The sequence below is a fragment of the Panthera uncia genome, chromosome C2, assembly GCF_023721935.1.
Source record: "Panthera uncia isolate 11264 chromosome C2, Puncia_PCG_1.0, whole genome shotgun sequence".
In the NCBI taxonomy this organism is placed as follows: domain Eukaryota; kingdom Metazoa; phylum Chordata; class Mammalia; order Carnivora; family Felidae; genus Panthera; species Panthera uncia.
The window spans coordinates 67,496,560-67,511,339 of NC_064810.1; the positions used below are offsets into that span (position 1 = coordinate 67,496,560).

Consider the following 14,780-nt stretch of genomic DNA (forward strand, 5'->3'; position numbering starts at 1 on the left):
AAAACTACTGAATTACAGTTTCATCCACCTTCATAAAGGTGCATCTTATAGATGTGAATTGTATCTCAATAAGGAACTTATTACACAGCTCTTACCAGCTGCCTGACCCTGGGAAAATCATCAAGGGCTCTGAGCTGCAGCTTTCCTATTTATATGTAGGGGAGATCTATCTCCCAAGGTGGCCATGAAGACTCGGTGAAATGATGCATACTAAAGTGCTTCGTGAGCTGCTAAATTCAATAGAAAATTTACTTAATATTTGCATTTTTAAAGAGCTCTATTGCCAGTAAGAGTGAAAATCCCTGTTTCCTATTGAAGGACTTTTTTGTTTCATAGCTGGGGAAAGTGTTCTGGCACTAGCATGAGGATCCCACTCTGAAAAGGTATGACAGATGGTTTCTAATTTTTGTCTGCTTGAAATGTTGCCATTCCATCCTATGCCCCGACCCATGTTATTTAAATAATTTCAGTTCTAATCACCCTATCCATCAATTGAAGGGTTTCTTTTATTATTTTGCACTCACCGATGAGATGTAGGCAAAAGTTATTAGTTATTAGAAATTGGCTGGGGAACAGGATATGCACACGGGCTTGCTTCCCGGGGAAGGTGGGACCAGGAGCCCCACAGGGGCCACCCAGAGGCCGGGAGAAGAACTGCAGGCTATTTTTAAAATTCAGTCTGGAAAAGTACTTCACATTTAACAAATGATTGACTTTTAATGCACTGGCTTGCTACAAGCCGATTTCCTTTGTCATCCTTTAAAAAGACCTGCTCTTCACTTTAAAACTTCAAATCTCCAGAAGATTTGACATCCTGCTCTGGTATCAGTTGATATAGAGTATCTCATCTCCTGTAGTCAAAAAGTTCATCTGTATGTTGACCCTAACTCCCATCATATTAATCCCAGTGCGGACGGTGAACGTCTTCACCTGGACAGAGTTTTCTCACAGAGATCTTGCCACCAGATCTTGGAGACTATTTTTTTTTCCAGCAGGATAATTGTGCCTGTGCAAACAATTGTTCAATGCCTGCTCACTCACAATTAGAGCTCAAAAAACAAAACAAAAACAAAAAAAAAAGATTAAAAAAAAAATTCCAAACCAGTACATTCCCAGTCCGATGAACTCAAATCAATTCAACATGAAATACAGGAGTGGGGACATAATTAATAAACCATGACTGGGGTGAAGGACAGTTTTGATCTCGGCCACTCTGAAAACCTCCAGGCAAATTGATGACCAGCCTGGGGTCCTGGTTCTGTGATGTGGGGTCAGGGTATTGCAGAGATGAAAAAAGGTGATGAAATCTAATGGAAAAAAAATGAAGAAAACAGCCTTTTTGACAAGAAACTGATTTTAAAAAGCAGTAGCTCCTACTTTACGACATTTTTTTTTTTTTTTAAGATATAAAAACTGCAGAGGCCAAACAAGGCAGGCTCCACACCACTGCACTCCCTGGGGTCAAATGGACATATTAACAAAGGCAGCGTCTTTGGGAGGAAGGACTGTGGCTCTGGAATCTAGAACCACTGGGGTTTAAATCCCAGCTATGGCACCTCCTAGCTCCAGGGCTTCAGGAAAGCTGCCTAAGCTCTCTGAGCCTCACTGACCCCATCTGCAGTATGGATGTGATAAACGCCCTCTTCAAAGCTTAGAAAACACAGCTCAAAGTGCAGAGCTGGGATGTGGACCCTCAACTGCCTGACTCAACAGCCATGGGATGAACTGAAGATACGCCTCCTGGAGTGAAACGCTCTCTATCCCCAAAGAAATGTGTGTCTGGCAAAATGTATCCTCTAATAGACAAAACGTGCCCCTGAGCATGCTAGGAGAAGGTGAGTGTGGGGCTCTAAAGTCCCCACAGGACAGAAGATACCTAAGAGGTAAGAGGTACTGTAGTGTAGTAAGACCCTATTTCAAAAACTGGGACAGTAGCCAGGCTGGGGTAGAAAGAAGTGCCAGCAAGGGCAGGGGGGTGCGGTGGTGGACTTCAGGCTGCAGGGAGGGAGAAGAGGTTTCTGGTGACTGCACAGAGCACACAGAGCCTAGAAGCAGCCCTGGCCACAGTTCCCAGGAGCTCAGGCAGTCAGGTCCCAGGAGTCTGTGGGAGACAAGCTAAGAGGAGCCAGCAGCCTGGAGGATGGAGATTTAAATACACACATGTATACACCTATGCACGCAAGCATGCACACACACGCCAAGAGCTATGTGGCCAAGTACTCCTTCTGTGCCTATCTACTCCCAAGCTCCAAAACGCAGGAAAGGAGTCTGGCCTTCCAAGTAAGAACATGCTAATGAGCCACAGTAAAGACAGGGGGCCCAAACCAGAAGGTGGGGAAAGGAGGCAGCCAACCTCTTCTACCCATCTGAGTGGAGGTAGGAGAAATGCTAGCATTGTCAGAAACAAGCATAGGAGGATGGGGCAGAAGTCACAGGGAGGCTGATGGAACAGTCAGAGGTGCCCAAAAAGAGGAGAGGCTGTACTCAGGAGACGTGACTGAGCTCACCATCCCTGAAGGTAATCAAGCAGAGGCCAGCCCATCCTTATTATCACAAAGGGATTCCAGTCTCAGGTGGGTGTCTGGGCTGCTTCACTGCTCCAGCCATTCCCAATTTGAGATTCTGAGTCCGGACCCTTGTGTGATGGCAAGGAGGGATGCAGCGTGGCTTTTTCTTTTCTTTTTAATTTTTTTTTAAATTTTTTTTAACGTTTATTTATTTTTGAGACAGAGAGAGACAGAGCATGAACAGGGGAGGGGCAGAGAGAGAGGGAGACACAGAATCTGAAGCAGGCTCCAGGCTCTGAACGGTCAGCACAGAGCCCGATGCGGGGCTCGATCTCACAGACCATGAGATCATGACCTGAGCCGAAGTCAGACGCTTAACCGGCCAAGCCACCCAGGCGCCCCTCTTTTTTAATTTTTTTAACGTTTACTTATTTTTGAGAGACAGAGAGAGACAGAGCATGAGTGAGGGAAAGGCAGAGAGAGAGGGAGACACAGAATCTGAAGCAGCTCCAGGCTTTGAGCTATCAGCACAGAGCCTGACACAGGGCTCAAACCCACGAACCGTGAGATCATGACCTGAGCTGAAGACAGATGCTTCACCAACTGAGCCACCCAGGCACCCCTCAGCATGCCTTTTTCTAAGACAAGCAGCTGTGGGGCCCAGGGCAGCACAGATGCCAAGGGAAGGGAGGAGCGACGTGTGCAGATGCTCAGACTGGCCTTCTGAGACGGCATCGCCAGAAGAAAAGAAGTGCTCCAGGGATGATCCTTAGGGCAAAGCAGCCCAGAGACCGCGGGGCCCTGAAGGGAAGCCGATGCTCTGAGCAGCGAGGCCAGGAGACCAAGACACCAGGTTAGCCCCAAGTCCCCAGAGATGTCTGTGAACCAGATCATGCTGTGTCAGGAGAGGACCAAACAGGCCCACCATGAAAAGGCCATCGGAGCACTCGGTAGGAAGTTCCAGAAAAACTTTCCCACAAAAAGGACCCAGGAAGCCATTCCCTGACAGACAGCTGATACAACTAACTTGGCTAATCCGACTAATTCAGTCGATACTTTCTTCACATTTCTCTCTACAAAAAGGTGAAAACATCGACATTTGAGCAAGTAAGGCCACGCTGTATTGGGGAAATGGGAAAACAAATGGAAAAGAGAAAGAAACCATGTCTGACAGAGCTGCCTGGCTTTGGATCCGCTGGGCTCATGCTGCAGGTAATTTAGAACTGTCATATCTCATCAGAAAGCCACTGCCCATGACTCCTGAAAAACTGTGCAAGTAAGATGAGAAATGTCTGGGTTCTGCTAAAGGGCAAGTGTTTTCGAAGTGAAAACAGAATGACACAGAAAATTCCAGTTCAGTCAGCTATAGGGCAATACCTTGAAAAGGTGATAAAATCAACTTTTAGTCCGTGCACCTGCAGGCAGTGTGCAGTGGGGTCCAGGACAGGCCGCGCCCGGCATTAGGGAAAGCGAGGCCAGTCCACCCTGCTGCACAGATGCCAGAGAAGTACCCCTGTCACATCTCAGTGTGCAAACAGTTCATCCACATGGAAGAGGAAAGAATAATGAAATGGAAGAGGAGTTCAAGCTACAAACAACTTCTCCAGTGAGGGTCTACTTCCCAGAAAGTGGAGAAATGCTGAGAAGATGGCGCATCAGAGGTGGGGGGGGGGTGCAGGGAAATGCAGTGAGGACCTCAAGGTGGGTACTACAGTCTACTTGACTCCTGGCCCAAAGGCCCAAATCAGCAGGTGTCAGATTTGTTATGCCAGGGAGCACTTTTCTCCTTAATAGTTTATAGAAGCTCTATATCTATAAGCTGGAAGCAGCAGCCTCTCCTGGTTGAGGGGGGTGTGTGCGGAGGGGCGAGGGATGGAGTGGGTGGGGGACAGGCACTCCATCCACCAGGCTCTCCCGCCGAGGGAACCCTGGCCACCACAGAAGCGTCAGAAAAATCACTGAGCTGGATAAAGGAATTGAGAATAAAATTATTGAAGGTGACATTGATTACAAAATAGATGGATTCAAAAAAACACAAGGCAGGAATGATTTTCATAAATAATCTCAAACAGTGGCAAAAAGAATTCACTGGACCAAAGTATTAACTCAAAATAGCCAGTGCAGGCGGGGCCATGAGCCTTCCTCCCCCACCTCCACTCCCCCCTACCATCAGGAACACATGCCAATCAGGAAACGTAAATGAAGTCAGAGCAGCTCAGATTTCTCAAAGCAGGGAACAGGAAAGAGAGAAGTCTAGATTCTAGTTTTAAAATTGTAGACTACATATAGCTTTGATTCAGACTTGAATAAGCTCATTGGGTACGTCCAACAATGACTTTGCCTCAATTTATAACTTAAAAAGAGAGACGATTCTTTTGGATGTTCAGGTAAAGAATGTTTACAAGGCCTTTTTAGCTATGGTGCACCTTTTTTCTTAGGTTGTTGTGACTTTACTGTGGTAAAATACATGTACCATAAAATTTGCATTTTGGGTGCCTGGGTGGCTCAGTCAGTTAAGCGTCTGACTTCGGCTCAGGTCATAATCTCACAGCTTGTGAGTTTGAGCCCCACATCGGGCTTTGTGCTGACAGCTCAGATCTTGGAGCCTGCTTTGGATTCTGTGTCTCCCTCTCCGCTCACACTCTGGCTCTCTCTCAAATTAGTAAATAAACATTAAAAAAAGATAAAAAATTTGCATTTTAACTGTACAAATTAGTGGCATTAATTATATGCATAATGTGCAAACCATTACCACTCTATTTCCAAAATGCCCTAGTTCCAAAACCCTTCCATCACTCGATACAGAAACTCTGCACCCACGAAGCACTAATTCTCCATTCCCCATCCTGACAACCTCAGGACCCTCTATCTGCTTTCTGTCTCTATGAATTTGCCTATTCCAGATATTCTGTACAAGTGGAATCATACAATACATGTCCCTTTGAGTCTGGCTTCTTTAAGCATGTTTTCAAGGTTCATCCATATTGTAGCGTGTGTCAGAACTCCATTCCCTTCTGTGGGTAGGTAACAGTCCATTGTGTAGATATACCATTTTTGCTTATCTATTCATCTGTTGATGGACATTTGTGTTGTTTCCCCCTTTTGGCTACTGTGAATGTACCATGTACTTTCACAGCCACGAGGTAGAGAAAGTGGAAGTGCTCCCGAGGGAAAAAGCAGGTTGGGAGTGAGGTGTAGGGGCAAGACAACAGAAAGACCAAAAGGCAGGAGGTGACTCAACACAGACTTGAGGAAGGAGCTGGTGGAGAGGCAGGGGACTAGGATTAAACCCTACGAGGCAGTGAAGTCACTGGCCAAGCACACAGCTCAACACGCCAACTGACCCAGGCCCACCCTGCCTCTCTCGGGGTGTCACCTTCTGTATCCGCTCAGGGGGAGGGCTAAACCACTCCGGAGGATTCCCAGTTGGGGGGTGGGGGGTGGGCTTCCAGTTCTGACAATTAGTCCACCAAGACCTTGACCATTAGGTAATTAAACAATTAACAGTCTAACAAAATACCCTGCTTAGAGTGTGGAGAGAGAAAGGGGACTCTGGAGGTGACAAAGGTCCAATCCTTCCAGAAGAAGAATGTGGTTCTTACTGCAGTGTGTGTAGGGAATGATGGCAGAGTCTGCCCCTGCACCCTGCCCAGGGCTTGGCTCCAAGTGAGTGTTGAGGAGGAGCAGAGAAATGGTTACAGCAGAAGCCAGAGGGGCTTGTCCCTGCCTGGGGACAGAGTGCTTTCTGGGGCCAGGCTGTCCCATCAGGGAAGTCTTAAACCACTAGGGAAGGAAATGACACAAAGGCTTGGTAGACAAAGCAAAGGGGAACATGAGTGATTTCCACCACAGACCAGAATGGCTTGTGGCCAGGTCTCCTGAAGGACACAGCCTGCCTAAGAGGAGGCAGGGGAGAAAAACACAGAATAGGATTTTCTGCCCACATTATTAGCTGTGTGGCCCTGTTTGAAACACTGAACCACTCTGGGCCACTCTCCTCATCTATATGATGGGCGATTCAAAAGCCATCATCCTTGTGGTCCCTCCAGAGCCAATTCCGGGCACATGGGGACACTGAAAGGGGTGTTGAGAGAGGTCTCTTCCACACTCAGTCTTTCAGCAAATATTTATTGACCACTGCTCCAAGCAGGCATTGTGCTAGGTGCCCTTCCTTCATCCTACTGGATACCAAGGGGACAGACAGAAGAGGCAGTGACACTATCTCCTTGTTGCAAAGATTTGCAAAAGCAGATTAAAGTAGCCAACACAAATAAGGCTCCACTGACAAAGCGCTCCCTATAGTCGAGCTTGCTGCCAATGCCAATCAAGAGTTGTGCCCCAGCATAATGCATCCCTGATCCCAAGGGTGACTCCTGGGCTCCTGGGAGGAGCTCCTTATCAGTGGGTTGGGGAGGGAGGGAAGAAGGCGGCTGGGGGCTCAGGTGCGAGCTAGACTCACCTTCACGCAGGAATAAATCACGGACACAAACACCACCAAGGTCAGCAGCAGGAAACAGGTCAGGTAGAAACTCAACATGAACACGGAGCTGGAAAAAGAGAGGAGGTGGGGAATTCTGGGGCCCTGAAAACCTCTGGAAGGAAAAGGAAGTGGCTCCATTCCCCCTGAATCCACTGCCCAGTCTTTTCTAGCCCCTGATTCACTAAGAAGGGCTTACACAGCCTTGAGAACTGATTCAGGACCCCTCCTTAATGGTCTGGCTCCTGTCCTCGCCACCTCCCCGCACCTCCCTGTGGGGAGCAGAAGCCTGCGGGGGGGGGGGGGGCTAAATGGAGAAGTGTCACCTGCTCAATATTTTGCCTAATTAAGGACCTGTTTTAAAAATCATCTGGTTATTCCCTCCAAGTAGTTACTCTCAGCTAGGATTAACTGTGAAAGCTGGAAATGGATTTGATAAACAGCCATCATTTTTAAAAATGCATTTGTCAGCAGCCCGACCAGACACTCTGAGAAACATCAGTGATGTATCCTTCTAGAGGACAGAGTCCCTAAATCTTGTCCCCTGCCAAGCCCCACACCAAGTCTTACTCAGTTTTGCTCCCCTGCTCTTCAGCCAGTTCAGCAAGAAAATGCAAGGAACCCCCCCCCACCCCCCGCCCCTTCTTCTCGAGGCAGATCACTGGTGACTTTCACCATGGGCCAGAATCCTCAGACAAAAGAGTGGCCAGTGACTTTCCACCTGGAACCTTCGTTTGGCCTTCCTGGGGCAGGGGCTGGCCAAGGTACACACCATCATATCAGAAGACCACAGAAGTCCCTTTTCCCTTTCAAGGAGTGAGAATGGCCTAGAGATGCCAGGCATTGTGAGCCAGTTAAAGGCAAGTGGATGACTTGAAAAGGCAGGTGAATACCTCTAGAGAGGCATCCAAAGGGCGTCTGTGTTCCAGGCTCCCCCAGAGGCCAGCACTTAGATGCCTTACACAAATAGAACAAGGTAGAGAACTCTCTTCAGAGGGAAAGAAAGACCTTTAAAGTAGGTCTTTCTTGCTTCTGTAGAGAAAGGACTGCTAGAGAAAGACTTCCGTCAATGCCTTGGCAACTCAGAGCTGCGGCCAGGGGGAATGAAGCCACTGTGGGCAGAGCAGGGAAGGAGGAAAACCCCGCCCACAAGCCATGCTGCAGAAAAAGAAAAGCGGCCCAGAGGCAGGGTTATGCGCCCAAGCCAACTGGACTAGCAGGTGCAGTGGGACAGAAGGACTAGGTTGCCTATTTATACCTGTAGCTCCATTTCAATACCAGAAAAATTGGATCCTGTGGCAATAAGGACCCACAGTCCCACCAGCCCTGCACCACCTCCGTGTGGGGGGCAATGGGCATCAGCTGCACCACCAGAGTGGAACTGGCTGCCAGTGTCTGGTATCCTGACAGAGTCATAGCGGGTACACATGTAATGGCTATCTCTGCAACAACGTGTCATTAAAAATTCAAGGCTTTGAGCAGCAAGACATGAAGGCATTGTGTACCTCCTGATAACATGCACTAAGAAGGACACATCACTTGTACGGGATTCTTGTCAAAAAAGCATAACCTCAGTCTAATCATGAGAAAACATCAGACAAGCACAAATTGAGACATCTGCACATTAATTGGCCAGTACTCATCAAGGGTGTTAAGGCCACAAAAGACAAATAAAGGCTGAGGAAGTATCACAGATTAGATGGGGCCAAGGAGACAGAAGAGGTAAATGCAATGTGGGATCCTGGACTGGCCTCTGGGACACAAAAAGGCCATTAGGGGCAACACTGATGGAATTGGATTATGGTCACTAGTTACTAGTGTCACCCCAGTTACTAGTGTGTCATGCCAGTGTTAATCTCCTGGTTTCAACCATCACACTGCAGTTATGTAAGTGGTCAACATGAGGGAAAACTGGATGAAGGATGTACAGAAACCCTCCATAATACTCTTGTCACTTTTTTATAAGTCTATAATTATTTCAAAATGAAGAGTAGAAGGCATTGGGATGAGGGGCCCCTTCTGGATCAAGTTGGACTTAGGAGACATAACTGAACACAACCAGTGGGTCCTGGGTAGATCCTGGCTATGAATAAACTAACAGTTGAAGATGTTGGGAGACAATTTTGGAAATCTGAACATGGACTTGGTGTTACACGACTGCAGAGAACCGCTGCTAATTTTGTCTGGTGTATAAGGCACTGTGGTTAAGAAGGGAAAGCCCTTAAAATAGGACTGTATTGAGGGTTTTTGAGGGGAGGGGGGGAATGTCCTTTTGTCTAAAATTTAAATAAGCAGAAAAGAAACAGATAAATTATAAAATATCAACAATAGTTATACTTTACAGTATAGGGGATGGGCGCTGCTTATATTAATTACTTTTCTGTATGTTTGAAAGGTTGCATAAGAAGTAACAAATATGTGTACAGACATGTGCACACACACATACAAATGTATACACACACACGCAAACAGACATGGAGCAGTTATCTTTCCTGTTTACATGTAACTCTACTGTGACTATGTCCCTAACACTTCATCTCAAAAAGCCCACTGGCAACATCCGAGTGGTTCCTCAGAAGCCACAGGCCTCTGTAAGGGACACAGTCAGTCCTTGGAAGCATTCTAGAATATCTCTTTGAGGAAAGCCGTCAGAACCAGAAATCCATTCTTTGAAGTACCCAGAATTGCAGAAAACCCTTATCTTTTGAAGATGTATTGATGATTTTGCAAGAACCAAAGGTCACACAGAAGCAAACCTGAGTACTTTTGGGTGATTTAATGGGCAGCCGCAGTGTGGGTACAATGGGCCAAGATGACGAAGTGCCGACAAGGAGTCTCTCATGCAGCAAGGCAACGCCCAGAGGGAAGTCTCCCACCCTGGAAGGAGCAACTCACCTCTCTGTCACAAAGGAGTCAGACTTGTAGCTTCCCGGTCCCACCGAGGACACATTTGGAAACTTCTCCCTGTCTAAACAGGCTTAGCGCAGACCTCCGCCTCTGCTCTCCTACATGACCTCCCCTCCCACCCTTGAAGCCCCACAGCCAGAGGGACGGTACTTACTGGGGCACGATGGTGATCTGGACAAAGCAGATGAAGAGGAAGACAAGCGAGGCACATGCCACATAGGCACCGAATCGGTCATCCACCTGCTTGGAGTACTGAGAGGGATGTCCGGGGTGAGAGGGGCAGAGACACCTGGCCCCGTCCACTCCAGCCCCGCTCCACCCCAGAACACTCCCAAGACCTGGAGACCTGGAAGAACCAGCACTAGCCTTGGTGCTCAAGAAACCAGTCCAAAGCACTATAAAGTGGTGCCTGTTGGGGAGGACAGTTGAATTGTGTCAAACCAGAAACTTCCTGTAGGTCGGGTCACCATAAGAGTAACTCGTCATGATCATGGCTCACATCACGGAGCGCCATCTGCGCGCTAGGACACATATCAGGTCTATGGCATCCTTACGCATGGACGTAGGTATTGGACCTATATAGCTGCTACTTCCCAGGTGAGCAAGCTGGGGCTCAGAGAGGACATGAGGCTCACCCAAAATCACAGAGCTCGTCTCTGAGGGCCCAGCTCCCAGCCCCAGCTCCTCCCAAGACACCAACAGGCGGTGGGAACAGAGGCTGTGTTGGCACAGAGTCACCAGAGAGGGTGCTCTGTGACTCAGTTCCATTAACTGCTGGTGAACAGTGCTTGCCTCCTAGGCTTGCCTCACCGGACGATGACGAGAGTTCACACAAGCCCGTTTTATTTTTTATTTTTTTTATTTTTTATTTTTTTTTTTAATTTTTTTTTCAACGTTTTTTATTTATTTTTGGGACAGAGAGAGACAGAGCATGAACGGGGGAGGGGCAGAGAGAGAGGGAGACACAGAATCGGAAACAGGCTCCAGGCTCCGAGCCATCAGCCCAGAGCCCGACGCGGGGCTCGAACTCACGGACCGCGAGATCGTGACCTGGCTGAAGTCGGACGCTTAACCGACTGCGCCACCCAGGCGCCCCACACAAGCCCGTTTTAACTCAACACTGGGGAAACGCCATGGCGTGGGCAAAGACCCTGGACCAAGGTCTGGTTCTGGCTCTTTCACTACTTCGCTGGTGGCCTAGAGCAAGTCACCCAACCTCTCAGTCACAATTTAAGGAGATGGGACAAAGAGATCTCAACTGACTGCCTCTTCCAAATGTTTTCCAGTGTGCCAGAGGCAGCAGGGGGGTCCACTGGTGATGATAATGATAGCAATAATAGCAACAATAAAAATAACATAAACAGCAATGGACATTCACGGAACATCTATGTGGCCCATACTATCTTATGTGCTTTCTATATATGGATTTATTTAATACTCACTATGACCCTATGAAGAAGGTATGTTAAATATCCCCATTTTCCAGATAAGGAAATGGAGACATGAGGAAGTGAAGACTTCTCTCTTCTGACCATGAAAGTGCCCCTAGGGGCGCCTGGGTGGCGCAGTCGGTTAAGCGTCCGACTTCAGCCAGGTCACGATCTCGCGGTCCGTGAGTTCGAGCCCCGCGTCAGGCTCTGGGCTGATGGCTCGGAGCCTGGAGCCTGTTTCCGATTCTGTGTCTCCCTCTCTCTCTGCCCCTCCCCCGTTCATGCTCTGTCTCTCTCTGTCCCAAAAATAAATAAAAAACGTTGAAAATAAAAAAAAAAAAAAAAAAAAAAAAAAAAAAAAAAAAGAAAGTGCCCCTAAAATCTCCATCTACTGGGTAGCATGGCATTGGAGCAGAGGGAACGGAGACAAAGGGCTCTTTCCATGGTGATGGAGAGCAGAAGGGAGACTTCTATTGTCCTGTCCCCTCCCCCTGGTTCTGGTTCTGCCCAGGGCCTCGTTCCCACCCAGGGTGCTGTACCTTCTTCTCTAAGTCAGGCTCCCTGAAGGTCAAGAGGAACTTGCGGACATGCTCAGACCGCAGCCTGTCGATGCTCCTGGCGTCAATGGCACGGCCCAGAAATTCGTCCACTTCATCCTCAGGGTTTGCACTTTCCTGGGCGTTCCTGGGGAGCAAGACGGGCAGACACACGGCAGGTTGACCACCAGGGGGCGCCGCAAGAGGGCCCACTTGGGCCCATGCACCCAGGCCCATTAGAAAGGCCCTAATAAGGGCTGGGGAAGCTGGGACTGAGACCTGGAGCCCAAGCCCCCCGCTTATTAACTGCACACATGCACAGAAAGCTGCCAGTGTCTGACCTTCTGGCTGAAGGGCCTCGCCGACAGTAAGGCTTTTCTGACTCTACTCATATATTATTATAGTATAATATGACTTATCATCAAAGTTTTCATTGTTTTTCCCCACAGCTAACAGTCTCTGCTCTTCACTCTCCAGCCGTGCCATCATCCTGAAATAAAGACCAAGATCCAGAGGCAAGACTGCTGCCCCAGGGGCTGTGAGCTACCCCGCTGCTTTAACCCGGCCCAGGGCACCCTCTGGGAAGCAGGTGTCATGATCAGGGTGCCAAACTAAAAGCCCATCACTCGAGGTGATGCCTAGTCCTTGAGTGGGGTTTCTGACAGCCCCCAAGAACCAGGAAATGGAAGAGAAAGAGGAGCACGTTCCCTCAAGGCACCAGGATGTGGCCAGACCTGGTGACCAACGTGCAAGGTCTGCATTTTGCTGAGAGCAGCAGGCGCGTGTGTGCGCGTGCACACAGGCATGTGAAGAGCGTGCACGTATGTAGTTGTGAGTGCACACGTATGTCCGCGCATGTGTTTGTGGGAAGATTACAAATGGGCAGTGCCGAGCCCAGCCTCTCTGCCCTGGGCTCCTGGGCTGCCCATCTGTCAGCTGCAGTGCTCTGGTCATTCTCAGGCAAGGCTGTGTGGCCTTGCTCCCCAAGCAATGTGGGGAAACTGAGCTATAAGACGAATGTGGGGCTATCCCCCAGGCCAAGAGAGCAGGAATAAAGAAGGGCATGTTACTCACTTGTCCTTGGGGTCTTCAAAGCCCTAAAAAAGAGGGACAGAGAGAGAAGGAAAGAAGTATGAGAACAGAGAGGATGGAGAACTGAGGCTTCCAGAGGGACTACGGGAAGGCTGCAGCTCATTTACTCTCTACGGCTCACCGAGGAGTTTGCACAGAGAGAGGACTGTCATCCAGGAGTTTGTCCTTCCTTCCCTCAGTGAATACAGCCAGGTTCTTCCTATGGGATACGCTCTGTGCTACGTGCTGGGGGCACACTGTGATTTCATGTCACCCACTGGCAAAACTCACGTGTCTAAGCTCTTCCTGTCCCCACATCCAATTCCCCAACTCCCCTTGCCCCAGAGCCTGGGCTTGGTGCGTACCTCTCAATTCTACCACTTACTCAGATGGAATAAGAGAAACCATTAAGTGACCACTGCCCCCACCCCAGCCTCACTGAGCACACAAAATCTGGGAATTCACATGTTTTGAGCTTAAGAAAGTTAAGCTCCAGTTACCTGTAACAGCTTTCCTAGCATATGAGAACTAGCGTGTTCTTACAAAGCCAGGATTGGTTGGGGTGAGAAACCTGCGTTCCATGGGTTTGACTGCTGCTCACATACACAGGGCAGGGGTGAGTGTGAAGGTCCCTTACTGGTCTCCAAACTCAAATCCCTATTTATCTACGCAGTCCACAAAGGGACAGATGTGTCTCAGGGTGTGACCAGCTGTGGCAGAATGAAGGGTGGGTTCCCTAAAGTGGCAAAGGGGTGGAATCCAGGAGGTAGTGGAGGAGGTAGCAAGCAGCCCCAGGACTGTGTCAGGTAAGGCTCCAGTTGCCAGGGCAAGGACAGAGTGTGACCTGTGGTCTTTTGGGGCCCAGCGTGGGGCACACTGCTGGGCAAACATGGAGGTCAGTAAGCGCCACGTGAACCCAAGGCCAAATGAACACACCTCTCTTTATGCACACTGCAGACAGTTTGAAAATGCAAAAAGCATTCATGAGCCAGAGTTGCCAGGCGCTGAAACAGATGTGGGGTCCACACCACACCCCATGTTCTCTGTTCTACCCCCCCAGTGGAGGGCCCCCAGGGGCCTCGGCAGCCTCTAGTGGCACATCCAAGTGCCCAACTGTGGACCCCGAGCTCCTCCGAGGATGCCAGACCCTTCTTGTCCTCTGAGAACCATCGGGCCCTCTGTCCAGGCTGTAAGACCCGGCTCACTTCACCATCCCAGCCCCAGGCTAGAGGAGTTGGTGTTAGTCAAGTGGGTGCTCCGCCTGGGGAGCGGGCCTAAGCTGGGTGCCCCCCGCGATCCCTCAGAGCACGAGCTTGAGTGGGCAGCACAGGGCCTGGACAGGCCAGCTCTCCGCAGAATACGGTGAAGCGCTGGCACTGAATTCCACCACGGGGCCAGCAAGGATTTTACTCCGGGACTGAGGACAACCAGGCTGTACTATGCTTATACTGGTCTCTGCAGCTCAGAAATCTACCCGACACGTTTTTAACAAACCTATTTCTGACCTTCCCCTACGCTCCTTTGGTCATTTACTGGGGTTGGCTGGGGACCGGGTCCGGTGGGTGCCATGTTAGTGTGGAGAGCTCAGCACTGGGTTAGGGTGTCGGCAAATGAACCATGGCAAATGGTTGTTAAGAACAGTCCCGTAGAAGGGTTCAAGTCTCACGATCTGCTTACTACTTCTAGAACAACGGTCCTCAGCCTGACTAGGAGGACCCTCACATGGGTTCTGCCACAGCACTTCTGGGGAGCAGCTCAGCTCAGGGGGTCCTGTGTGGTTCCCAATTCCAGTCCCTTGGCCCTAAAAGCAGGAACAAAGGCCACGGCCCCTCAGCTCATCCACACAGAGGTT

The 14,780-nt window shown here is 49.3% G+C and overlaps 1 protein-coding gene across 1 annotated transcript in view; it reads right to left on the minus strand.

The window, feature by feature from the left end:
• Positions 1–14,780, minus strand: part of ADCY5 (adenylate cyclase 5) — a 148,783-nt gene that overhangs the window by 19,690 nt on the left and 114,313 nt on the right. The window contains exons 9-12 of the mRNA XM_049628293.1: positions 12,932–12,954; positions 11,861–12,005; positions 10,046–10,143; positions 6,967–7,054 (exon numbers count right to left, since the gene is read on the minus strand). Of these exons, the coding sequence (XP_049484250.1) occupies positions 6,967–7,054; positions 10,046–10,143; positions 11,861–12,005; positions 12,932–12,954 (354 nt within the window). The remainder of the gene's footprint in view (positions 1–6,966; positions 7,055–10,045; positions 10,144–11,860; positions 12,006–12,931; positions 12,955–14,780) is intronic.